A 24,287-nucleotide genomic window follows, 5' to 3' on the forward strand; every position below is an offset into this window, starting at 1 on the left:
CCCTGACGCAGCGGGGCTGCCTACAGCGGAGTGATCGATCCGTGCTCCTCTTGTTGTATAAGCCCATCGACTCGGGCTGGCAGGGCAGCCGGGAGCCCTCTGTGTCGCTGCCCGCACCGTGAGCACCGGCGGAGCGCAGCCGCGGGCCCTGTACAGCCGTAGTTACCCTTCTTCACCGTGCCCCCTGCTCCAGGCTGGCTTTGTGGTGGGGGAGAGGGAACCTGGGCACGGCTGGACCCGGTGCCAGGCTGTCCTGCAGCCCCAGGATGCTCATCCACTCTGGGCGATGCCATGCTGGGCCCCCTGCCCACCCCACCGGGACCCACAGGGCCATGGCCCTGCCAGGCAAAGGGATTTTGGAAGCCACCCCCTGGCACCCTCAGAGCAAGTCATCGGGGGCTCCAGCCCTGCTCTGCCGAGTCCCTGTGTGCCATGGAAACAGGGCATCCCCACAGCCCCCTCGGAGCCTCTGCCACGCAGGCGTGTGAGCAGGGCTGTTCCCCTGTGCTTGTGCGTTCACCGGGACACGCTCCTGCGCCATGTGTGCTCCTGTCCCCCGTCACCCCCCGGGGCAACACAGCTCCCAGAGCCGTTCGGCCACGCAGCATTCCCCGGCGGGGAGTCAGCCGGCGGGTGAGGCTGCTGGGAGTTTCGGGGAAGCCTCTGCGCTGGCTGAGCCGGGCAAGCAGCTGGCGGGTGGCATGGCCAGGGGCCACGAGAAGACAATGGCTTAGCCACAGTGTGGGGCTCTGGGGTGTTCGGGGCGTATGGCCACCCCTGCAGTGGCACAGAGTGGGGCTGCCCCGTCTGCCAAGGAGCCTTCCTGCCCGCTCCTCGTCCCCTGAGTCAGAGGAACACGCTTCCGGAGGAGAAGGCTGGGATTTTGGGAAACCTGTTTGCCTGGTAGGTGAGGGAGGATGGGTGGCAGGGGATCTCCTGGCCCCACAGTGACATCATCCTAAAAGCAGGCATCTGTGATGGGCACTGCCCACAGAAAAATGAATCTGTTCGTCAACACATCCCTGTGAACCCAAAGATGGTTTATGGGATGCTGCGAGCAGGCAGGCACCCATGCCCGGCGTGACGGGGTGCGTTTGCTCCAGGATGCTGCGTGGGGCATAGGTGGGGGCCACACTCCTGGCCCACCCCTTCTTGCAAGGCCAAAAGGAGTTTCACCCTGGAGCGGGGCTGAGCCAAAGCCTCTGCTCCCGTCTGGGGAGCGGGGGAGGCCTCTCCTTATCTGCCTGTTATCGAGGCAGGGTGGGATGCGCGGCGGAGAAGCCCTTGTCCCCGGGAGCGGGGGGCAGCTGCTGGCGGTGACTAAGGCTCACGTGCGACGGGTGGGTGCTGGGGGAAGCAGCTGCGAGGCCTCGCGAGCAGCCGAGGTGGGGCTCCGGGACGGGACATCAATGTCTCTTTTGGGGTGCCTGGAAATGGGACAGCTGGTCCGAGCAGTGCTGGCCGTGGCTCCAGTGCAGGGGGGGGTCAGGGGGTGTCTGCTGCAGGGCCAGCACTTTGCAAGTGATCAGAGCATCATAAAATGGGGGGGGGGAGGGGGAGCAGGAAGGGTGGGTGCAAGCCTCAAATTCTGGGAAAGGAGGGGCTGGAGATGGGCGAGTGCCGGAGTAAAGCTAGGGGATACTCAGCATGGCAGGCCTGAGGCCGGGGTGATGGGCATGGGGTCCCAGCCCTGGGGAGGGTGGCCGACGCCCCGGGGGATGGCAGCGGTGCCAGGCCGGAGCTGCGGGGCCGCGTTTGGCGCAGGGGAGAGGCCAGCCCGGGCAGCGCATCCCCTGCTTTCCCACTCCCCCCAGCCCGGGGCCGCGGGGCCGGGCGGGATGCGCAGCCGGGGCCGGGGCGGGGAGCGCCGTGCGTCCTCCCCCGCCGGGCCGGGGGGAGCGGGGCGGCGCGGCTCGGCTCGGCGCGGCTCGGCCAACCCTCTGCGCCTCCCCGCCACGCCATGGAGAGGAGCCGCGCCGGGCGGGAGCCGCAGCCCCAGCCCCAGCCCCAGCCCCAGCCGGCCCAGGGTAAGGCTCCGCGGCGGGGACCGGCCCCGGTCCCGGCTCCGGCACCGGCGGGCGCCCAGGCCCCTTCCCGCACCGCGGGGCCGCGCCGGAGTCGGGGCGCAGGATGCGGCCATGGGGGAGGCGGGAGCCGGGCCGCGGCGGGGAGCGGGATCCGGCCGTGGGGGGAGCGCGATGCGGCCCTGGGGGGTGCGGGACCCGGTCCTGGGGGCTGCCGGATCCCGCCGTGGGGGATGCCGGCGGGGATGCCGCGGCGGTGGGGAGCGGGGCGCTGCGCCGGGCCCGGAGGATGCGGCGGGGCCGCCCGCGGAGCCGCTCGGGCGGCAGAGCGGGGCGGGGGCCCGGGGGGGCGGTGGAGGAGCCGGGGGGCCGCGCTGCCGGGGCCGGGGCGGCCGGGAGCGGCCGGGGCGAGCGGATCTTCCCGGAACGGACAAAGCCCGGGCACGGCCCCTCCATCTTGGGGTGGGACGGAGCCGCGCAACCCCCGTCCCCGCCGGGGGGGTGCAGGGGGAGCTGCCCTTGGGGAGCCCTCCCGGGGGCGGCCCCGCCATGGCGGGGGTGTCCGGGGCGGCGGCGCCTGCCGCTGCCCTGGCTCTTCCCCGCCAGCCGGTGGGAGATGCCGGCCAGGCCCCGAGCCCCCGCATCCGCCGCTGCCGGGGGTCCCGGCGGGCAGGGCCCCGCTGCCGCATGCGGTGCCGAGTCCCGCTGCCCTCTCCCGGCAGCTGCTCCGCGGCGCGGCGGGGGTTCCTGCCTGCCCGGGCAGCCCCACTCGTGCTGCGGGGCGTGGGGGGCCCTGGGGTCCGCGCCCCGGTTCTGCCGGGGTCACGGCCGCGGCCCGTCCCGCCTGCCCGGGGCCGGATGCGCTCGCCCCCGCCGCGGGATCTGGGGGGTCCCAGGCAGGCCGGTCCCGGCGCTGCCCCGGGATGAACTCTGCCGCTCGGCGAACCGGGGAGGGCGGCGGCCGGCGGGACCGAGTCTCCGAGCGAGCGTTTGTTTTGGCTCTTGCCCGCAGGGCTCCAGCCAGGCGCTCTTTGGCCCCGCCGGGCCGCTCGCCCTCGGCGCGGGGCTGTGACTAAGCAGGGCTCGGCGGCGGAGCCGCTTCCCACCGACGGAGGAAGAGAAGAGGCAGCTCCCCTCCCCCTCGGCCCCGGTGCCCGCCGCCGCACCGCGACCCATCGCCCGCGGCCTCCCGGGCCCTGGCGGGCGGGGCGGGATCGCTCCCGGCCGTGCCGGAATGCCGCTCGCCCTTTAGCGGCAGCTCTCGAACGAACCGGCTCCGGTTCCCCGGCCGCGCTGCAGACATGTCGTCCGGGTCCCGCCCGTGTCGGCCGGTTCTTCCCTCCCGGTGCCATCGCTGCCCGGGGAGGGAGGACCAGCCGCTCCCGGCCGCGCTGGCCTCTCCTGCGGCCAGCCGGGCATCCCGCGCCCCCCGGGCCGTTCGGTTCCCCGGCGCGGGGAGGACCCTGCTGCTCTCCCGTGAGCACAGGATGGCACCGGGGGTCCCGCTCCAGGGACCGTCCCCATCCTTCTCGTTTGGGTGACTCGCGCGGCCGGGCTGCTCCCTGTCCTGCTGGTTGGAGCCCACGGCCCGCCAGTGTGCCATGTCCTGGCTGCCAACGGGGACAGGATTTCACTCCAGGGACTGGGACCCACCGTGGTGTGGGGCAGCCGGTGGCACTGGGGCAGCAGGAGCTCACGGAGAGCAGATGGGACAGGGTGCTGCCTCAAGGAGCTGCCCAGGTGGGATGCTGCCCCACGGGTGGGCAGAGAAGCAAGGACTGAGGCAGGGAGCAGGCAGGACTTCATTCTTATCCGGGTTCTCCTGGCTCTTCCAGCCTGGCTCCCTTGGCACGGCAGAGAGAGAGGGTGCAGGGTGAGCTGGTTGGCAGCCAGTGCCTGTGTTTGGGAGCGGGCAGCTCGGGAGCTCTCCCAGCGCAGGGACGCCAGCAGAGCCGCTGCTGCGAAACCGTCAGAGCAACGTGATGCGACGTGCGGAGCGGTGATGTGACAGTCCCGTGGTGCCATGTCCAAAATAGTTAGCGCAGCTCTCGTGCGTTGGAGGGCTCGGAGCAGGGACGGGCACGGCGCAGGCAGCCTGCTGGGACCAGAGCCGGATCCTGCACAGCCCCAGCCCCGGTAGGTGCCCCCATCCGCGTTGTGAGGCTCAGGACTCATTTTCTGGAGGTGCTGGGCACCTGCTCCCCCAGAGGCCGGATCCCGGCAGGCCCTGCCTTCGAGCCAGGTTTCTGTTTTCCCGGTGTGATGCTAGCAGACAGGTTTTCAGGAGCGCGGCTGGGCCGGCTGCCCTTGGCGTTGGCAGCTCCGCGCGGGTCGCCCCAAGGACGAGGGCACCTCCTGTCGCCACTGCTGGCGCTGCCCAGATGGATGGTAGGCAGGTGCTGCCTGCCCCTGCCCTCGGTCCGTTGGGGGCTGTGCCGTGACCGCAGACAAACGGAAAGTTTGCCGTGGGGGTGCCGGGGCGCAGCGGCAGCTCAGGCTCTTTGCTCCGTGTGTATTTTAAACCCTGGAAACCCCCCGGCTCTGGCCCCGCTCTGGCCACGAGATCCCATCTCCCAAGTTCCCCTTGTTGCTCTCCAGCTCGGCACGTCACCGCTGGCTGGGTGCTGAGCCGCAGGAGCTTGGCGGCCTCCGCCGAGGGCTGGCACGGTTCCCCTGTGGCTGCCCCCATGCCCCCTGTCCCGATGCCTTGGCGGGGTACGGACCCTGGGAAGGTGGTGCTGGTCCTCTGTTGGGGGAGACTGGGTAGTGGGTGCAGCCCCCTCCCAAATCAGCCTTCCAAGGAGTAGCGTGGCACAGGCAGTGTGGCCCCAGCCAGGTGGGCAATGCCTTGCCATGCCCCTTCCTCCTGGCTGGCACCCACCGTGGGCATCCGGCTGCACCAGCCCTGCCCTGCTGCCTGTGCCCATCCTGCCTGCTCCTGCTTGGCCCTCGAGGTCCGTCCCCAAAGTGGGGCTGCAGGCAGCGTGTGGGGCACTGTGGGACGATGCCTCACCTGCCCTGGCACTGCTGGCTGCGTTTTGCTGGCTCTGAGCCGGCGAGGAGAGGAGCCGGCCTTGGGCTACAGCACCCGTGCTGCCTGCAGCCAGGGTGCGGGTGGCTGTGGGTGGCAGCACCATGGACCCCCCACGGGGAACTGGGTGTCATTGCTGTCAGCGGCTGCCAGGGTGGCACTGGGCACTCTCGCGATGCATGGCTGCTGGTGCTTGTTCTGTGCATTTCCCGTGTCTCCCTGCCCATGCATGCGAGCTGGGGCCGAGGGTGTGCATCAGCGCTGCGCCTGCAGCCAGGATGTGCCAGGGATGTGCCAGGGACGCTTGCTCACTGTCTCTGTCATCCAGGTGTGAGGGTGCTGCAGCGCCAGGGAATCCCGGGAGCTGGGTGGGACGGGGCAGGGCTCAGCTCCAGCGCACATCTCAGACATGGCGAGGTAAGGTGGGATCGGGGGCACCCCCAGGGCTCTGGGCACCCCTGTGCACCCCATGGCTCTCCAGTGGCCTCGGGCAGACACTCTCCATGCTGGACACCAGCACCTGCGGAGCAACGGCTGCCTCCCCGCTCAGCACCAGACCTGTTGGCCATGCGGAGAGGCCCCACGGACCCATCCTTCCCCCTCCTCTGGCATGGCCATGGGGCAGGGGGGAGGCAGCTGGAAACCAGCCACAGCGGGAAGGGCCCGAGGGCACGCTGGGTGCACGGGTGTCCCCACGGGGTGCAGGGAGCAGCCCTGCAGAGCCAGCGGTGGCTCTCAGGGCTGGGGTTCCCCTCGGGACCTTGTCCCTGGGCATTGCAGGGACTTGTGCAATGGCCAGGGTGGCCGGGGTGCACCCGCCGGGCGCTGGTGCCCTCCTCTCCTCCCGGGGTGGGGGTCATCACTGTCTGATGCCCCCAGCCCCAGGCGGGTGCTGCACGTGGAGCAGCCCATGGCAAGCCCCGGCCGTGCTGCTGAGCGAGTACGTGAGGATACGGCGGCCAGGGGGGAGCTGAGGTGAAAGCGCGGCGGGTGCCCCCCGCCTCCATGGGAAGCGCCCCGCGGGGGTGCGCGGCGGACGGTTAACGAGGGCTGCTCGCCTTCTGACCGGAGCGCCCCGCGGGGCCTCGATGTGCTCTCGCTTCATGGCACCGGGGAATTTGCCTCTGCCTGGCTGAGCATCCCCAGCCATGTGCCGGCCACAGAGCAGCACCGCGCCGGGTCAGAGGTACGGGTGGTGCTCGGTGGCGCGGGTGCTGGTGCCACACAGACCCATGAGAGGAGCCGGGATGGGCAGGGTGACTCTGGCGTCGAGGGGCAGCACCTTGCCCCATGGCCACAGCCCGTGGCTGGGCACAGCGCCATCCCAGTGCTGGCAACGGGGCTGGTGCTGCGCAGGCTCGCCTGGGCTGGGGGCTGCAGGAGAGCCGTGCCCGTGTGTCTGGGGGGCCGGGGAGCTAATCCCCTGCGGAATGCCCCGGCCGGGGGAGAGGGGACGCCCGCGCCGCCTGGGCGCAGGCAGCGTTGGGTTTCAGGGCAGCTGCCGCGCTGGAGCAGCGACAGGGACAGATGGCGGCAGGGCTGGCCCTGGCCGTGCATGGGGGTTTTGGCTGTGCTTGGCAGCCCTGCCCTGGCCACGGGCACTGTTGTCCCTCTGGATCCTGCCGAGAGCTGCACCCAGGGCTCCATGCCTGGTGGCGTGGGGTGGCAGGAGGCACCTGCCATCCCCCCATACCACTTCCCACATGTCCGGGGCTCCAGGCGGTGTTCCCATCTGCTCAGGGCCGTCACCCTGCCCTTGGAGCTTTTGCTCGGCTGGTAGCCCTGCGGGCAGTGCCCGGCTGTGCCGCCGCAGCACTCCCAGGGGGTCACCCCTCCCGGACAGGACACATGCAGTGCCCCTGCAGGTATTGTCCTCAGAGCTGGCACCTGGGGGCTGCCAAGACTCCCTGCCCACAGGTGCCAACCTGAGGAGGCCCTGGGAGGACAGGGCAGGGGACCCCTGGCTGCAGCCCTGGCACCTTCCTGGTCGCACATCAGACTCATGCCCAGCTTGCGGGGTGCAGTTGTGGGGATGCGGGATGTGCAGGATCAGGGCCAGGGGATGGGCCGGCTTCCTGTGGCAGAAAATACCCGGAAGGCTGCGCGGGGCTGCAGGGGGGCTGGGGCTGGCTGTGTCCCCTGTGGAGCCTGCGGTGGGTGAATCCTGCTGGCATGAGCCCTGGCCTGCTGGGGGGCTGCAGCAGGACCCCAGCCCCTCCCTGGGCATGTGGGTGCTGCTGTGGGTGCTGCACCCAGTGTGGGTGCTGTGGTACCACAGCATGGTACCCATGCATGGGGTGCACTCATGTCTGCAGTGCAGGGGGGGCTGGCGGTGCCTTCCCTGGAGCCTGGGGCTGCCCCCAGCGCGGCGGGCTCCGGCGTGGGGTGGAGGAGCGGCGCCGGGCCGTGTTTGCGGAGCCCACACTTTGCCCCTCGCCAGTTATCGTGGAGAGCTCTGCAAACACGGCCGAGCCCGGGCCATGACATCACCCGCGGTGAGAGCTGCTCGCCGGGGCTGGCGTGTGCCCGTCGCTGGTGTTCCTGCCATCCCACACCACCGGAGCTGGGGCCACACGCTGCAGCCGTGCCTGTGGTGCTGGAGCCAGGTGCCCATGGCCCCGGTGCAGGTCGGGCATCATGTGCAGGCAGGAGTGAGAGCACTGCGCTGCGCGGGGTCAGAGCTGCCATCCCGGCACGTGCCCCAGGTGCGTTTGCAAAGGACTGGTTAGCGGGGGCCGGGGGGGGTTCACCGCTGCTGGGCACCGCGGGCAGTCCTGGCACAGACGCTTTTGCGGAGGGCACATGCTGTGGCTTCACAGGGCGGCTGGCGGCTGGCACCGCATCCCCATCACCGGGGCGTGCAGCGGGCACCCCGGGCTTCCCACCTGCTGGGTTCCCTGGGACTGGCCGGGACAGGGTGGGCGCTTCCCTGGGCTGCTGCCCTCGAGGCACCATGCCCCCCGCCTGCCCCATGGCAGGGCAAGCAGCCGGGCGCTGTGCGGGGAGGGGGCTGTTTGCTGGCAGCGGTGGCCTCGTGTGCATTCCTGGGCCGTGAGTTCATGGCGATGCGCGAGCCCGGCCGCGGCACGGTGCGGCGCGGGGGGACGTGGGCCACGGCGGTGACGTCAGGCCGTGGGGCCCGCGCCCATCCTGCCGCCGGCTGTGCCATGAGCGCCAGCGGAAGCGGCCTCGCATCCTCCGGGGAGAGCGTCGGGGAAGCGCCTGGGTCTCCGTGCCTGCGTGGGGTCTCCATCCTCGCGTCCCCCCGTGGTGGGGCCGGGGTGGCAGCTGCCACGGGAAGAAGGGCGGCTTTGTGGTTGTGGTGCCTGGCAGAGCCCTGGCCGGGCACTCTGTGCATTGTGCACCCGGTGCCTGGCACCCACTGTGGGGTGGCATGGGTGCCCCCCGAGACAGGGGCAGCAGCAGGGCTTGGGTGGGGGTCCTGCTGCCTTCTCGGGGGGACCTGGGGGATCTGCAGCCCCTGTGGGCAGGGACAGCCTTGCTCCCGAGGGCTGCGTTTGCGGGGGACGGGGCTGCCCCAGGCTCCCCCCGAGTGACACTGTTCTGCTCTGCTTGTGTTGCAGGGAAGCCACCGTCCCTGATGGGAGACAGCGTGCCCCCCCCCACCTCGCTGCCCCCCTCGCCTGGGGACGCCCTGCAGGGAGAGCGCTCCCCGCCGCAGCAGGACCGACCCATCCCTCTGGCCATCAGCCCCTCCGAAAAGACCATCTTGCCCGTCCCTGCAGCCGTGACCCCCTCTGGGCAGCCCGTCTGCCCCGGCCCCCCAGCCGTGACACCCCCGCCCGAGAGCAGCACCCCGCAGCGTGACCGACCCGTCCCTCCAGCTGCGACGCCGTCGGGACAGCCCGTCTCCCCCATCCCTACAGCCACAGCCCCCTCGGCAGAGAGCGTGCCCCCATGGTGTGACACCTCCCCCCCCGGGCCCCCCCAGCCCCCTGCGACGGAGCACCCCAAAGAAGAGGCACGTCCCTGTGCTGCCGGCCAGCCCGTCCCTGGCCCCCCCGCCGCAGCCCCTTGCCCGGCAGAGACGCTGCCCCGTGGGAGCAGTCCTCCAGCCCCGGCTGCACGCGAAGGGGCCCCCTCCGATGCCAAGAGCCCCCCGGGTGGCACAGCCGGGCCCTCGAAGGACATGCCCCCCCGGAGTGACCGCACCACCCCAGCCACAGCCTCACCAGCTCCTGCCGCCAGCCCCAGACCCAAGCAAGGTAGGTGCCAGGGGGGGCCAGGGGTGCTCCAGGGATGCTGCACCCCGTGGGCACTGCTGAGTGCCTCCGTGCCCGGCCGGTGCTGGCACAGCACTGGGCTGGGGGTCCGGGCGCTGCTCTGACCGTCTCTCCCCACTGCAGATGCCCAGAAAGCCCAGGCGAGGCACAAGCAGGCGAAGGAGCGGCGCGAGGAGCGGGCCAAGTACCTGGGTATGGGGCTGGGGGCACGGGGTGGGATGTGGGGCCACCGAGCCCCCGGATGCGTGCCAGGAGGGAAAGTGGCTGGGGGGGGAGGCAGGAGCTAAGGAGCTTTGCCGGGTCATGGGCAATCCCAATCCCATTAGCTGCCATGAGCTGAGCCCGGGCAGGAGCTGCTGTGCTGACAGCTCTGGCCCCGGGCACGCCACTGCCCTTGCTGCCACGCTCCCCGGCTGCTCCCAACGGTCCGAGTGCCCCCTGGGCACATGAGTGCCCATGGTCTGTGCGGGTGCCACAGCCCAGTGCCCGGCTCTCCCCTGTGTGCAGGCAGCAGCAGGCAGCTGCCAGCAGCCCCGCAGCAGGTCGGGGTGGCGGGCGAGCGGGGCCCCCGCGCCGCGCATGGGGCCTCCTCGTCCCCGCGCTCTTTCCACCCTCATTCCCCCATTGTTTGCCGGCGCGGCTCGGCGGGCTCCCGGCCTCCCTTTTGTCCTCGCCCAAACCCCTCCCTCGCCGGCCGGCCGCGATGCCGCCTGCCCCCGCGCGCCCGGGGAGCCCAGCCGCGTGCCCTGGCCGGAGCCAGCCCTCGGCCCCACGCCGCTGGCACGGGCACGCGTTCTGATCGCGGGGCTCGCTGGGGCGCTGCCTTGGGTGCGACCCCTCCGCCCCGGCTCCCTCCCGCAGCCGCCAAGCGGGTGCTGTGGCTGGAGAAGGAGGAGAAGGCCAGGCTGCTGCGGGAGAAGCAGCTGGAGGAGCGCCGCAAGCGCCTGGAGGAGCAGCGGCTGAAGGCGGAGAAGCGCCGCGCCGTCCTGGAGGAGAGGCAGAGGCAGAAGCTGGAGAAGAACAAGGTGGGGATGGGGCATCACGGGCGCAGCGGGTGGGGGTCAGGGTGGCAGGCTGGGGATGCGCTCCCTGGGGAGACCCTGTGGCTCCAGCAGCCCTTCGGGAGCTGCTCACCGTGCCCGTCCTCCGCGGGGCACATCCTTCATGGTGCAGAGCCTCTGCGGTGCCCAACTCCTTCTCTGCCCCATCTCCCTGCAAGCATCTCCATCGCTGCGGTATCCGTGTGCCAGGCAGCTCCGGCCAGTCCCTGCCTCATTCCCGCGGCTGCCAGCCTCACCCATCCCTCTCCCTTGGGCAGGAGCGCTACGAGGCGGCGATCCAGCGGTCGGCCAAGAAGACGTGGGCAGAGATCCGGCAGCAGCGGTGGTCCTGGGCTGGGGCCCTGCACCACGGCTCCCCTGCACACAAGGATGGTGAGTGCCAGGCTGGGCGAGGGCACCCACGGCCCCGTGGCTCTGGCGGGGGCGGCTGGGCACGGCTCTGCGGTGCTCTCTGCAAGGAGGGTGAGACCCCCAAACTCCGCGCGGCCATGCGGTCATGCTGCTGTCACCGCGGGCTGTGCCAGGCTGTGCCAGGGCCCATTGGGGTCCCTTGGCTTTTACCCGCTCTCGTGGCACCGTGTCCCTCAGGCCGGACGTAAGGTGGAGGCTGCGTCACGGTCCCTGTTCTGCACAGAGCCATGCTCAGGGACAGCCCTGGCTGCCTGCGGGGACCCGTGGCCACGCTGCCTGGTCTCTGCCAGCTGGGCACGGGTTGTGCAGCTGTGCAAGGCCGTTGCTGTCTCTTGTTGGGGTCTGTGCTGCGGTGTGTATCCAGGCTGGCTGGGGGCAGCATTTGGCCCCTCCAGCCCCAAGGTGGGGGTGACCGTGGCTGTGTGTGCTCCTGGGTGTGTATGGCCGTGCCGTGCCTCGCTGTGCCGTGCCGTGCCCCTGGGGCGGCTGCTGGAGGCTCAGCCGTGCCCACTGCCCCACAGCAGGAGCACTGAGCCCAGCCGACCCCTCTCCTTGGGGACACCTCGTGGCGCTCGGCACCGGTGTTGGGCATGTGGAAGTCTCCCCGTCCCCTGACCGCCGAGGGGACAGGGCTGCGTGGGCAGGTGCTGGCACTGCCTGGCGTGTCCGATGGCAGGCTGATGGCACGGAGGGGAGCGCTGTGCCCCCCGGGGCCTGACTGCCCCACTTGTGCCACAGGGCAGCTGTGGCAGCCCTGGCTGTGCCTGGCTGGGCTGCGCGTACTGGTGTTGTGTGCCTGGCTGTGCCTGGCACCACGTGTGTAAGGGCACCACGTGTCTGGCTGTGCCCGGCCGGGCTGCGCGTACCGGTGTTGTGTAGCCAGCTGTGCCCAGATAGGCTATGCGTATGGGCACCATGTGCCCAGCTGTGGCTTGTGGCACGTTCAGGGACAGACTTGTGTGTCTGTGGTGCAGCACCCAGCAGGTTCCGGCAAGGGTACACTTTCCCCTGCCACTCCCACGTGGGACGCGCTGCCAGAGCCACTGCTGGCACTCTCGCTCGCCGATCTCCTGGCTGCCACCTCTGCCAGCAGTGATGTCCTCTGGCCATTCCCTCCAGAGGAGCCAGGCTGGGGCAGAGGGGTCCTGGCACCCTGTGGAGGCTCTGCCAGCCACCGGCACCCTCCTGGCACTGCTGTAGGGACCTGGCACCGGTGTGAGCGTTGTCCCATGTCTGTCTGGATGTGCTGCCCTCAACCTTCTCCCCCGGGCTGGCTGCTCGCCCGGTGCTGCCAGTGTCCCTGGCCACCCGGCTCCCAGTTCTGGAAAGCAGAACTTGAGGGGGGCCTGGCATGGCGGGGCCCAGGAGCTGCCCTGGCTCCCGGCGGATGAGATCCCTGCATGATCCCAGCATGACGCCCCAGGGCTCAGGCACTGTGCGGTGCCAGATGCCAGTGCCACATGTGATGTCCCCGGATACCAGCATCTCCCGGCCCCACTCTCCGTGCCACGTCCTCCCACTCCTGCCCCAGTGCCCGGCGCGGCTGTGCATGCTGCATGCGGGGGGCCCAGCCCCGGCCCAGGACCTTAATGCCCTTGTGTCTTTTCCCTCCTCCAGGTGCGAGCCGGTGCTCGGTGTCCGCTGTAAACCTCCCCAAACACGTCGACTCTATAATCAACAAGCGGCTCTCCAAATCCTCCGCCACCCTCTGGAACTCTCCCAGTAGAAGTAAGAGCCCTTTGCGTTTGCCCCAGCGCAGGGGGCACAGCCCGGCCCCCGCCCAGCGCTGGGGACCCCCGAGGACAGGGTCCCCCGTCCCCAGGCCCTGCCTTGCCGCATGGTGCCCGCGGAGAGAGGAGAAGCCGTTTGCTGTTTGCGGGAGGAGGCTGGAGCCGGCTGGCGGCTCCTTGAGGCTGCGTGCAGGATGGGACGAGGAGCAGGAGAAGGAGGAGGAGGAGGAGGAGGAGGAGGAGAAGCGACTGGGTGGTGGCAGCCCTGCGGGGTGCCAGGACAGGGAGCCCTGGCTCCCTGCCCCAGGGCAGCGCCGGTGGGTGCAGCTGCAGCTGCAGAGCAATGCTGCCCATCACCGGACTCTCCTAGGGCTGGGCACGCTGCTGGTGCCCACCACCCTGACGCCAGTCCCCATGGGCACCCAGGGCTGGGTGCCACGGGGCGCCGTGGGTGCGGTGCTGTGTCGGGTGCTGTGAGGATGTCCTGGCCCTGGGCGAGCTGCCCGAGGCTGCCGGCCACGCCGGAGGGATGCGTCCAGCGCCGGGGCTGCTGTTGTGTTTCGGGGTTGCCTGGCGATGGGCGCGCGCCTTCCCGGCCGGGTATAAATAGCCGGAGCAGCTGACGCGGGTGGCTGCCGGCGGTGATGACGCAGGCGGCTCCTGCCAGCCCCGCACTGGGGGCTCAGCTCAGGGAGAGGCACCCAGGGGCTCTTGGCACCGCCTGGGTGGGAGCAGCATCTCCCTGGGCCAGTGCCACACCCGATGCCCTGTCCCCTCCGCCGTTTTCTCCCTCCTGGCAGCAGGTGCTGCTCCTGGCCTAATCGGTGGCCCCAGCGGAGAGGGGCTGAGGGGCTCTGTGGGTGCTTCCCGCACACCCATGGGGTGTTCGGTGCTGGCAACGTGCTGGAGGGCAGCCAGTGGCAGCCCCGTGCCCAGCTGAGCTGGCAGCATGGCCAGGGACCGCTGTTCCTTGGGTGCCAGGAGCCTGGCCTGGCTCCTGTGGCATGCTTGGCGACTTCGGCACGGCTCCCTCAGGGTGAGGGCATGCTGCGGTGTCCCTGCAGCAGGTGCAGCGTGCTGGGGCTCGATCACAGCAGGGCAGGGGCACAGGGAGGGTGCGTGCCAGCGCCGGGCACAAGGAGAGACCAGAGTGGATGGGGCTGCTGCCAGCAGGGTTGCACCCCGGTGCCGTTGGTGCCACTCGCTGTGGGTGCACGGTGGCTGGGGTGTCCGTGAGGCACGGGGACACCATCGTCGTGGTGCCATAGCAGCGTCCTGCAGGCACCCAGCTGCCCACCCACGCCTGTGCCCGCACGGCCCCTCGTCCTGCACAGCCAGCCGTGCGGGGCAGTGGGGACCCTCCCCAGCGTGGCCGAGCTTCGGGCACTCCCGGGGCTGCGCATGTGCCCTGGCCTTGCTGCAGCCGCATGGCTGCTCCCTCCCGGCGGGCGGCCGCGGGGCTGGGGGCTGGGGCAGGCGCCCAGGGTCTCGGGGGTGCACTAAGGGCCCTTCTCCCTCCCCAGACCGGAGCTTGCAGCTGAGCCCGTGGGAGAGCAGCATCGTGGACCGGCTGATGACGCCCACCCTGTCCTTCCTCGCGCGCAGCCGGAGCGCCGTGACGCTGGCTGGGAACGGCAAGGAGCAGGGTGAGCGCTGGGGAGGGGCACGGGGCCACACGGGTCCTGGCACAGGCAGGTGCCTGGGACGAGGGAGCCTGAAGCCAGCGGACAGCTGGTGCCGGTGCCATGCGGGCTCCGTCCTGACAGTGCGGTTGCTCCTACCCCCAGTGCCCGTGTGCCCCCGCTCGGCCTCTGCCAGCCCCCTCAGCCCCTGCCACAACCACCGCCTGCAGCACCGCTGCTGGGAGAGGCGGAAGGGGACCGCCGGCAGCCCCGACGTGACGCCGCGCCGCAGGACCGAGTCCTCACCCGTGAGCGCCACCTCCCCTGGGGACCCTCGGCGCCAGGGCAGCCGCGGGGCACCACATGGCTCGCAGCTGAGCCAGGGCACCCGACGCTGACGCTGACGCTGTCTCTGTCTCTCCCCGGCGGAGCAGAAGAAGAAGGAGAAGAAGGAGAAGGAGCGGGAGAACGCCAAGGAGCGCAGCGCCCTGTCCCGCGAGCGCAGCCTCAAGAAGCGGCAGTCGCTGCCGGCGGCACAGCCCCGGCTCCTGCCCGCAGCAGACACCAGGTAGGGACCCACCGTCACAGGAGCTGCCCGTGCCCCCGTCCTGCCACCGTGGGGGCTGCCCCCGCCCCGCTGATGCCATCTCTTGCTTCCTTTGCAGCCCCGGCCCCAAGAACCGTCCCTCGTCCCCTGCCACCCTCAAAGCCCGTCCAGCATCCCCCAGCCCGGCCCTCGGCTCCCCCCACAAGCCACCCCTGCCCCGCAGCGCCCACTCCTCTCCCAAGGTGCGGGCCAGGGCCCGGGGGGAGCGGGGGGAGCAGGAGGGCCAGGCGAAGGCACGCGAGAGGAAGGAGGAGGAGCGGGGCCCGACGCCCGCGGCCCCATCTGAGCCCCCCAAGGTGCCCGCAGAGCCAACAGCAGGTGGGTCCGGGACGGCTGTGGGGCAGTGGGGCTGGGGGAAGCAGGAGCAGCACTGACACTGCATGCACCCCGCAGCACCCCTGGCCCCTGCAGCCCCCGGCCCTGTGCCATCCACCCCCCCTGTGCCAGCTACCCCCCCGGGCAGACCCTCAGCGGGTACCACAGACCGGGAGGAGGCTGCCCGGCTGCTGTCGGAGAAGCGGCGCCAGGCCCGTGAGCAGCGGGAGCGCGAGGAGCGGGAGCGCCGGGAGCAGGAGGAGCGGGAGAGGTGGGTGCTGCCCCCCCAGCCCCCGGCCACAGCCCCCCACCTTGCTGAGGGCTCCGTCCCTGCAGGCGGCTGCAGGAGGAGCGGGCGCAGCAGGCGGCGGCGGAGCAGACCCGCAGGGAGGCCCTGGCACGCCAGCGGGAGGAGGAACGGCGGCTGCAGGAGGAGCGCGAGGCCCAGGAGAGGGCACGGGCTGAGCGGGAGGAGACGGAGCGGCTGCAGAGACAGGTCCGGGGTGGCAGGGTGCAGGGGCGAGGGGCTGCAGGGCAGGCGGGGTGGGATGGGGGATAACGGCAGAGATGGATGGGGACGGCAGGGATGCTGTCCTGTGGCCCCCACCCCAGCCGGATGCCGGGGTGAGGACCAGCACAGCCCCTCCATGCTCAGGGTGGCAGGAGGGGACGTGGGGCAGGGTCGTGCTGAGCCACCCGAGCAGCCCGTCCCCACCATCCCTGCCCCATCCCATCCATCTGTGCCCCATCCCCACCATCCCTGCCCCGTCCCATCCATCCGTGCCCCATCCCCACCATCCCTACCCCATCCCATCCATCCGTGCCCCATCCCCACCATCCCTGCCCCGTCCCATCCATCTGTGCCCTGTCCCATCCGTCCCCTGCTGCCCCGCTGTGCCGCAGAGGGAAGAGGCCGAGGCGAGGGCACGCGAGGAGGCTGAGCGGCAGCGCCTGGAGCGCGAGAAGCACTTCCAGCGTGAGGAGCAGGAGCGGCTGGAGAGGAAGAAGGTGAGGACTGGGGGCACCCTTGGGCCCGTGGCACAGCTGGGGCTTCCTCTGCAAGTCCTGCCCAGCACGCCAGGCAGGTGCTGCTGGTGAGGGCGGTGCATGAGCCCCTCTCTGTCCCGCAGCGCCTGGAGGAGATCATGAAGAGGACGCGCAAATCGGACGCAGCGGATGCTAAGGTGGGTGCCTGTCCCCTGCCCCGAGGCACCTGGGGATGTGGGGGACCCTGCAGACCCTCCCACCCCTGCCCAGCGCCGCCACTGCCCCTCACGGCTCTCCTCTCCCTGCAGAAGAAGGAGGACAAGAAGGTGGTGAATGGGAAAGCAGCCGAGCCGGAGGATGCCCCAGGTACGCGGCCCCTTCCCGCAGCCTGCTGCACCTCCGGGGTGCCCGGGGTCCCGGGAGCCACCGCTCTGTCCAGCTCCCCCCGCCGTGCTCCCGCCTGGGGCCGTGGCTGAGCGGGGGGCTCTGCCGACACCCCCAGGCCGCGAGAAACGTGCGGGGCCAATGCCGAAGGAGGAGGAACTCCCTGAGACGGAGACGCCGAGCGCAGGGACGCCGGGGGGACAGAAGGGCCTGGCCGGTGAGGGGCTGCAGCCCAGGTGAGCGCAGGGGCGGCGGGGGGGGGGGGCCGGGGGGCAGCAGAGCTGTGGCTGACTCCAGCCACCCGCCCCCCAGCTCCCCGGCCAAGGAGGCGGCATCCCCGGCGCCACTGGTGAACGGCGTGCAGCCTGGCAAGCACGAGAATGGCTTCTCGGGCACGGGGGGGCCGCAGGAGCTGCTGGAGCTCTCCCATCACGGCGGCAGCCCTGGCAGCATCATCCCCTTCGGCGAGAAGGAGCCCTTCCTCAAGCAGGCGGTGGTCAAACCCCCCCAGGTGACAGGTGAGAGGCGGGAGGCACACGGGGGGCCGGGGTGATGCCACGGCTGCCCGGTCTCACCGCCGTCCCCCCCCTGCTCCCGCAGAGGTGCTGTGAGGGCCAGCCCCTGGCAGACGTCCCCGCGGTGCCACCGCACACGTCGCCCGCGCAGAACCGTAGCTGTCGTCAGAAGAACCTCGCTGCTCCTCACCGCCCGCCGCTGCCATGACGGCCCGGGACCCTGGCGAGGCGGCCGCCAGCCCCCTGCCCGCTGCGGGGACGCCTGGTTTCTCTCTTTGTTCTTATTTCGTTTTTGTTGTTTTGTTTTTTTTTTTAAACACGCACCTTATCAGACTGACACCCCCGCCCCAGCAGCCGCCAGGGCCGCCCCCACGTGTGGTGTAACGATGTAGTTATTTAACTCGCTGGGTACAACGTATGTGAATACTGTAAATAGAGCTCGGCGGGCACCGGGGGCGCCTGGCCCGGCCCGGGGCTGGCGGGGCGGGGGGCGCAGCCCGGCCGGGGGCAGGTCGCCGCCTATCCCCCTGTGCCCGCGGGTGTCTGCGTGCCCGCGGGTGCTCCCGCGCCGCTCTCCGTGCCGTTGTGACAGTGTTATGCATCCGGACAACCTTCGCCGACAATAAAAGCGGACAACCGCGCTCGCCGTGCCTCCGTGTCCCGGGGGGCGGGAACCGCCGCGCTCGGCGGGAGCGGCAGGGAACCGCAACCGGCCCGGTGCAGGCGGGAAGAGCCGGGCTCCTACGCCGCCGAGCACCCGCAGGGCCCGACCGGCGGGAGCGCCGGGGAGCCGGGCAGGGCAGGGGAAGGCGCGGCCCGCGCCATCGCCTGCGCCGCCATTTCCCGCCGGCGCCGCCGTAGCCCCGCCCCTGTCCCCGGAAGCCCCGCCCTCTCCGTGGCGCCAGGGGCGGGCTGAGGAGGAGTCGGAAATGACGTAAAGCTCCGCGCTGAGGCCGCTGGGGGGTGTAGTCAGCGTGACGCCGCCAGCCAATGGGCGCGGCGCGGGGTCGGACTGCGGCTCCCGGCAGCCCCCGCGCGCGGGCAGCGGGCGGGCGCGAAGCGGAAGTGCGTGCGGAGGAGGCGGAGGCGCCTGGCGCTGCGGAGGCCGCGGGCGGAGCGGGGTCCGGTGAGTGCGAGCGGGCCCGGGCCCGGGCCCGGGCCGGGCGGGCGCGGGGGGGCCCGGCCCCGCTTCCCGCCACCTCGCTCTTCTCTTCCCCTCCCCTCCCCTCGCCCCGCCTCGCACCGAGGCCCTCTGCGGCCGCGCCGCCCGCCCCGGCCGGGCCTTGTTCCCCGCCCGGGCCTCAGCCCCTCGGCGGCCGCCACGTGCCGGGCGCGGCCCCGGGCCCCCCGGCCGGGGCTGGAACGCGGCGCGGGTCGCTCCCGGGGCCGCCCTGGGCCCGGCCCGAGCAGGGCCTCGTGGCTGCGCCGGGCCAGGCCTCGCGCCGCCTCCTCGCGTCCCTGGGGCCGGCCCGGGCCTGTGCCTGGAGGCCGCCCTTGTCCCGGCCCGGCCCGGGCCTGTCCCCGGGGACTCATCCCCCTGCCTTGGCCCAGCCCCTTCCGGCGGATTCCTGTCCTCCGTCCAGGCCTCTGGGCTCCGTCCCCGAGGATTCCTCCCCCACTTCGGGCCTTCGACCCGTCCGCGGAGGTTTCCCCCCTTGACTGGGGTCACCGGCACCGGAGGCTCTGCCTGTATTCCCGAGGGAGGAGGTCGAGGGCACTGGGCCCGCCGCGCTGGGAGCAGCGGCAGCTTCCAGGGGGAGCAGCTTGTGCGGGCCGCAGCTGTGACCCCGTGAACTGGGGCTGAACCCCCGGTACTGCGCAGCTTTCACGGGACTCTCGCACTGGTGCTCAGCACGATGGGTTTGTTCACTTGCATTCCCCGCTCTGCATCTTCCTGTGTGAAAGTGGAGCTTGGTAGAAGCTCAGGTGATGCAGCACAATGGGCTCTGCAGGGGCACAGCGACACGTGTGAGCCCCAAGTCTTCATTTTCAGTGGGCTGGTGAGGGCCCCTTTCCCTAGCTGCTCTTGGTTTAGGGAGGTTAATGCGTTTGAAGCTGCTATAAATATATTCCAAAGTCTCCACAAGATGATTGTCTCTGTAATTGCCTCTTGAACGTCTCTCTGAGTGCGTTTACATGCCGGAAGGTGGTATGTTGAGTTTGGAGTAAGCAGTACTCCGTGTAGCAGCCTGGGGAAGTGCAGGTTCACTTCTGTCTGCTCCTGCATGTAAGGACTGTGTAGAGGAGGAGTGGGTGGTGGTGTGTGTGCAACAGCGTTTCCTCAGGGCTTGTCAGAGGTGGGGTGCTCGTTCTTGGGTTTCAGTGTGCGGTGACGTGTCTGATGCCGTGCCATAAGAACAGAGTTGTTCATTGAAATAAACAACGTGTAAAGCCGTTTGGAAAACGTTACAGGCTGTCTTATAGCTGGTGGTGGGAGGAGAATCCTTTACCTGTCGCTCCCGCGGCAGCGCTGCACGGAGTGCACGTGTGAGAGGCTGCAGGGGCACATCAGCAAGTGGACGGTTTCAGGATGCTCCTTCCTAAGAGCACAGACGATGGAATAATCCAGTCCCTCTCTGCAGAGGGCTCTTGCAGCGTTCCTCCTCGCTAGCAGCAAAGGCAGATGGTTGTGTCAGTGTTTGTGGTGAGGCCAGTGTGACGTTTTAGGTGTGTTTGCAATGTGCCTGTGGCTGAAGAGCAGATCTGTTCTTTGGGTTCGTGTTGCATAACCTCATTTCCAGTCCTTTGGAGAGAGAGGTCTGGGAGCTTAGCCTCTCAGGTTGCTTTTAAGGGAGTATATTGTAGAGACAGAAAAAAACGAATGTTTGGACACAACAGTGCCTTCTCCTGGGGCGTTGAGTAGCTCCTCTGTGCACTTGCTCTGGCACTGTGCAGGCGGCCAGCACGGAGCACGGGGTGAGGAAATGGCTGCCTTCGAACTGCGCCGTGAGTTACACAATCTCACAGCAGGGAAGGGGACAAAATAAGGCAGTTATTGTGCAGAGCTTCTAAAATGCATGTTCTTGTGACATGGGATGCTCTGTGGAGTCTAGGCTCTTGTGATTGTGTCTAAGTTTGCTTTGGGTCTTGCTGTAGGTTGTTTTTTTTTTTTGCACCCTCCGGACTGAATTAGTTGTTGCCACTTAGCAGGAAGAGGGAGGGGCACGTCTGAGAAGTCAGTTTGAAGAGTTATCTCTGGAGTCCTTAAGAAGCCGACACTGCCAGTTCAAAATACTGCTCCTGAGATGGGCCTTGGTGTCCTGGGATGTCTCTCAGAGTTGGCGTTCGTGACACGTGAGAGCGGGTGATCTCAGCGCGGGGAGTCCGAGAGGACGGACGGCTGCGGCGCTGCACCGTTCCCTGGGCAGGAGTGTGTGGCCATGAGTCCCTGCCTTGTGTTTCTGCTGAGTTATGCTCTGGTGTCTTCTGCTTTTTCCTCCCTTGCTATTTCCCGTCTCTCTGCGAGCTCTGTGTCTTTGTGTCTCTCGCTAAGCACTGGATGGAAGCAGGTTTCCCTGTGCGCTGGGATGTCAGAGCAGCCGTGTGCTGTTTCTAACTCTGTTTAATGAAGGTGAAGTTTTGTCGTGTGTATTGTAAATTAACTGGCTGTTCTCGTGGGGTTATGACAGTGTAATGTAGCTGTCTGCTGGTTCCTTTGGCTCATTTAAGCCGTGTAAACTATTTAAGAAAACAGTCATTCAAGCCAGGCCCCTGTCCTGTGGGTTCAGGTGTTTGGGATTGATGTGCTTCAGAAAAGTTGGTGAACATCTTCTGACATGGTTGTTGGTTTAGAAAACAAAAATGTTGCATGTATAAAACACCAGGATATAAAATAGGTGACAATCCGTGCAAGTCAGCAGACTGAAATGTTTTTTTCACCTGTTCCCACTTTCTCTATTGTAAAAAAAAATCTTGCTTTGCAAGGCCTTGGAAGGACGGAGCTGGGCTGGTTAAGCCTGAGGATGCTGTTTGTTGTAAAACCCTGGTGTTCCCTTTGGAGTTGTATCACTAGCTCCCTGAAAGAATGGTGCGGTTTTGCCAGGAGCTTGATGATTTTATCTTTTTTTAGCTCACTTAGCTTTGTCTTTGCAAAGTGACAGTTTGCTGTGTTGGAACTTGTCAATTGTTTGAGCAGCAGCATAACCCTTGAACTTTTTTCCATATCTGGGAAAGTTCATGATATCCTGAGCAGTGTTTAATGGCTGCATGTGCCAGTACAGGAACGTGGTTTCCTCTGAGTTATGGAGACACAGATGGTTCCTCTGTGCGGCAGGATTCCTGCCGTGGATTTATCCGTATGGTTCAGGCCATGGGCATTGAAGGAGAGGGATAGTGGTGTTCACTGGGAAAGCTGGGCTGGCTCCCTGGGGGGCTTGTGCAAGGTACTCTGCAAGGTGGTGTGAACAGCTGAAGGTGGGCACGGGGGTTGTGCCGCCTTACTCCGTGCGTGGCACCTTATTTGTGCTTTGAACCGCCCCCTGTTCCTGTACTGGTGGGCTGTGGTTCAGCAAACACCCGCTGCTGGGCAAGGCTGGGACCGTGCCTTAGAACTCTGTGGTGGGTTCCTGTGAGGGGCCCCACGGTGAGGAGAAGGTGTCAGATTGAGCACAAGGGCTCCCCTTGTCCCCTCCGGTCCTGCTGGAGTCGCGCCGAAGAAGGAGGTGCCATTTTGTCTCTGGGCGACGCGACGGCTTTGCAGGTCTGGAGTCTCTCGTACCCTCACGGCAAATGTCCTTCCCCTCTGCTCAGAGAAACGGGCACATGGTGGAGGTGGGCACTGCCATCAGGTTTGGGAAAGTTAAGAGTTCCTGCTGAATTTAGCGTTGTCATGTCAGGGCTATGAATAGTGAGCCCAGGGGATTACATTTCGTGCCAGCTGAGAATGGTGTTTGCGCTGTTCCGCTCCATGGTAACCGGAAGCTGTCACCTCCATAAAAAAAAAGTAATAAAAAAAAAGCTCACGGAGATGACAGCAGCCTCGCCGCGGGAAGGCGGGCACGCTGGGCCCTCAGGGGGTGAGGGGGTGGGTGTAGTTTGCTGCCCAAGGAAGTTTCCCTTTTCCCTTCCACACGTGAAAATACTTTGTGCGTTTCTCCCGCGTTGTACGGAAGGAGGCCCCTCGCCAAGCCCTGCTCGTAGCTACTACTCCTTTGGTGCAAGGGCGAGCGCGCCGCTCATCGCTTCACCTCCGAGCTCGTCATCCAGCCGTTTTTAGCCTGCCGTGATCTGCAGTGTCAGGCAGCTGCACAGCCCCCGCGCCCCCGCCGTAACGCCGGCGTTGCTGTGCCACGCACGGCCCGCTGCTGCCCGCGCTTCCCTGGTGCCTGTGCTCCAGGGAGAGGCAGGAGGAGAGCCGGGCAGGTAACTCACAGGTTTCTCTGCTCCCAGAGCACGACGGGTGACGGATTGGGGGGGAGCGGGGGGATTAAGCTGGAATTCTGTTCTCAAAGGAATTAGGCTGAATATTAATGCCGTTAACTCATTAATGCCGTAACAGGGGCTGTACCCCTTGCAGGGGTGTATACTGGTTATTTGGGGCCATGTATCTGTAAATTGTAACAGTTAATTGCTCTTACAGGGCTGTGGGCGAGATCAGTTTCCTGAGTTAAGGATCTGCGTGTGCACTATCTGATTAGGTTAAATAATTCTGGCAGCCTTGTTTTTTTACTGGGAAACGGTGCTGGGATGAATGGCTAAAATCAGAATCCTTTCCTGTACTTGTAAAATGTGAGGATTTGCCAGTATCTTGGTTGGTTTAAATTTGGTTTTCTTTTTTTTTACTTAGGTGAGAGCTCAATTGCTTCTAATAAAGCAGTATTCAGAAACATAATTGATGGGAGACGTGTGTAAGGTAAGTAAGCTCAGCACTGAAAACTCTCTGTCTGAAAAATGTTTTAATGTTATACCAAGCCATGGAAATACTTTTCCTTGTTTTCCCCTGAGGTAACAAGATTCAAGTTCAATCAAGGGTTGGCTTGAGAATAAATGTGTGAATGGTTTTGCTTTTTGCACCTTTTAACTGAAAGCTACCGAGCGTGTATTTTCATGGGTTAAATGTGTGAAGAGTAGTAATGCTTCAGGACAGATTTGGTTCTGGCTTTAACTGTGCCATGTATTTCAGAAGATAGTCCAAGGAGCCCCAGATTCAGTTGTTTGTTACATTACTTGCTGTTTCTTTGGAAGCATAACTTTCACGTTTTTGAGTGCGTTGTGCTCCCTCTAACAAAGGCCATACTGGCCTGGGGAGCGTGGTTTCCAGACTGCCGTGACCTGAGAGTTGAAAACTTCACTGGAGGCCACAGTTTATTCTTCCATTGCTACATGGGGATGTCCTGGTTTCACTGGGATAGAATCACAGGATTAGTTTTTCTGTTCAGAAAAGCTATGTTTCTAAAGTAAGCTGCATCTTTAAGACGACTGCAGCACCCGATTAGGTGAGGAAAAACTCGATAAGACGCTTTGGTTTAGTTTGTAGACAGCTGTGTATGTAGGTGTCCACAGTGATCAAGGACTTTTCAGCTTGGTTTGATGGTGATCTGGATGTCCAGGAACCTGGGGGGAGTGTGGCCAGGGCGACGGACACTTAAATTGGCAAGTGGGCGTTCCACACCACCTAACGTCACACTCATCGTAAATTGGGAAGTTTCCTGGGGATGGATTCGCCTTCTCAACGGTCGCTGTCCCTGGAGGGTCTTGCCCATTGTTCTGCTCCCAAGGCCCACTCCCTCTCTCTTCTGGGATTGCAGTTTCAGGATTTTCCTGCTCCAGGATCACTAGCTGGAAAGGGGCTGGACATTGGTCAAGGGGTGGTGAGCAATTGCACCCTACATCACTTGTCTGTGTATTATTATTATTATTATTATTAATAATAATTTTATTTAAGTTATAAAATAGTTCTCCCCTCAACCCATGGGTCTTCCTTCCTTTTCTTAATTCCCCTTCTGGAGTGGGGAGGGGTCACTGGGTAGTAGAACAGCTGACTATTGCTTAGCCCGGGATACGGGCTGAATGTAGGCAGAGGAGGAGCACAATAACTTTGATTGCACACCAGTTTGAATTCTTTCGATTAACTGATTTGTGAATAGTTTTCTTATGTAAATTGGACCATTTCCTGCTTCTGAAACTACAGGCACAAGGATCCACAGACCCCCAGCAGCCTTGACAGGGTTCAGTTCACGTCCGAGAACTGTCCAAAATCGCAGGGCTGCACTGCGAGGGACTCGTTCGTTTTGAGAAAGATCTGATTTTTCTGCTTGTCTGTTCCCGGGCTGTGGAGGTTTGGAAGCAAAAAGCTGATGAAGTGGTGTTTGGTGTTGTGGGTTTTTTCTGTAATTATGAATGGTTTTATTCCACGTT

At 66.5% G+C, this 24,287-nt stretch overlaps 2 protein-coding genes across 5 annotated transcripts in view; both read left to right on the forward strand.

The window, feature by feature from the left end:
* The first annotated feature begins 1,960 nt into the window (after window positions 1-1,960).
* On the forward strand, window positions 1,961-17,139 carry MAP7D1 (MAP7 domain containing 1). Its single transcript, XM_086625910.1, has 18 exons — window positions 1,961-2,027; window positions 8,640-9,281; window positions 9,423-9,491; window positions 10,161-10,324; window positions 10,618-10,732; window positions 12,389-12,499; window positions 14,025-14,147; window positions 14,289-14,431; window positions 14,558-14,691; window positions 14,789-15,048; window positions 15,124-15,316; window positions 15,382-15,541; window positions 15,949-16,053; window positions 16,176-16,229; window positions 16,341-16,398; window positions 16,535-16,652; window positions 16,729-16,927; window positions 17,017-17,139. The coding sequence occupies exons 1-18, from the start codon at window positions 1,961-1,963 to the stop codon at window positions 17,137-17,139; spliced, it is 2,838 nt and encodes a 945-aa protein (XP_086482036.1).
* Window positions 17,140-18,019: 880 nt separating this feature from the next.
* The window catches only part of THRAP3 (thyroid hormone receptor associated protein 3), a 30,867-nt gene continuing 24,599 nt past the window's right edge, over window positions 18,020-24,287 (forward strand). For all 4 annotated transcript variants that reach the window (XM_086626278.1, XM_086626277.1, XM_086626279.1 and 1 more), the window contains exons 1-2: window positions 18,020-18,057; window positions 22,717-22,782. The gene's annotated coding sequence lies outside the window, so the exon portion shown is untranslated. The remainder of the gene's footprint in view (window positions 18,058-22,716; window positions 22,783-24,287) is intronic.

Source organism: Tauraco erythrolophus, chromosome 24, assembly GCF_009769465.1.
Source record: "Tauraco erythrolophus isolate bTauEry1 chromosome 24, bTauEry1.pri, whole genome shotgun sequence".
Classification (NCBI taxonomy): Eukaryota; Metazoa; Chordata; class Aves; order Musophagiformes; family Musophagidae; genus Tauraco; species Tauraco erythrolophus.

Excerpts from the sequence above, each read along its gene's own strand:
- MAP7D1 (XM_086625910.1), top strand. The coding sequence starts at position 1,961 with ATGGAGAGGAGCCGCGCCGGGCGGGAGCCGCAGCCCCAGCCCCAGCCC. Across the intron at positions 16,054-16,175 it reads AGCGGCTGGAGAGGAAGAAG|CGCCTGGAGGAGATCATGAA; the intron begins GTGAGGACTGGG and ends TCTGTCCCGCAG. Across the intron at positions 16,399-16,534 it reads CGAGCCGGAGGATGCCCCAG|GCCGCGAGAAACGTGCGGGG; the intron begins GTACGCGGCCCC and ends CGACACCCCCAG.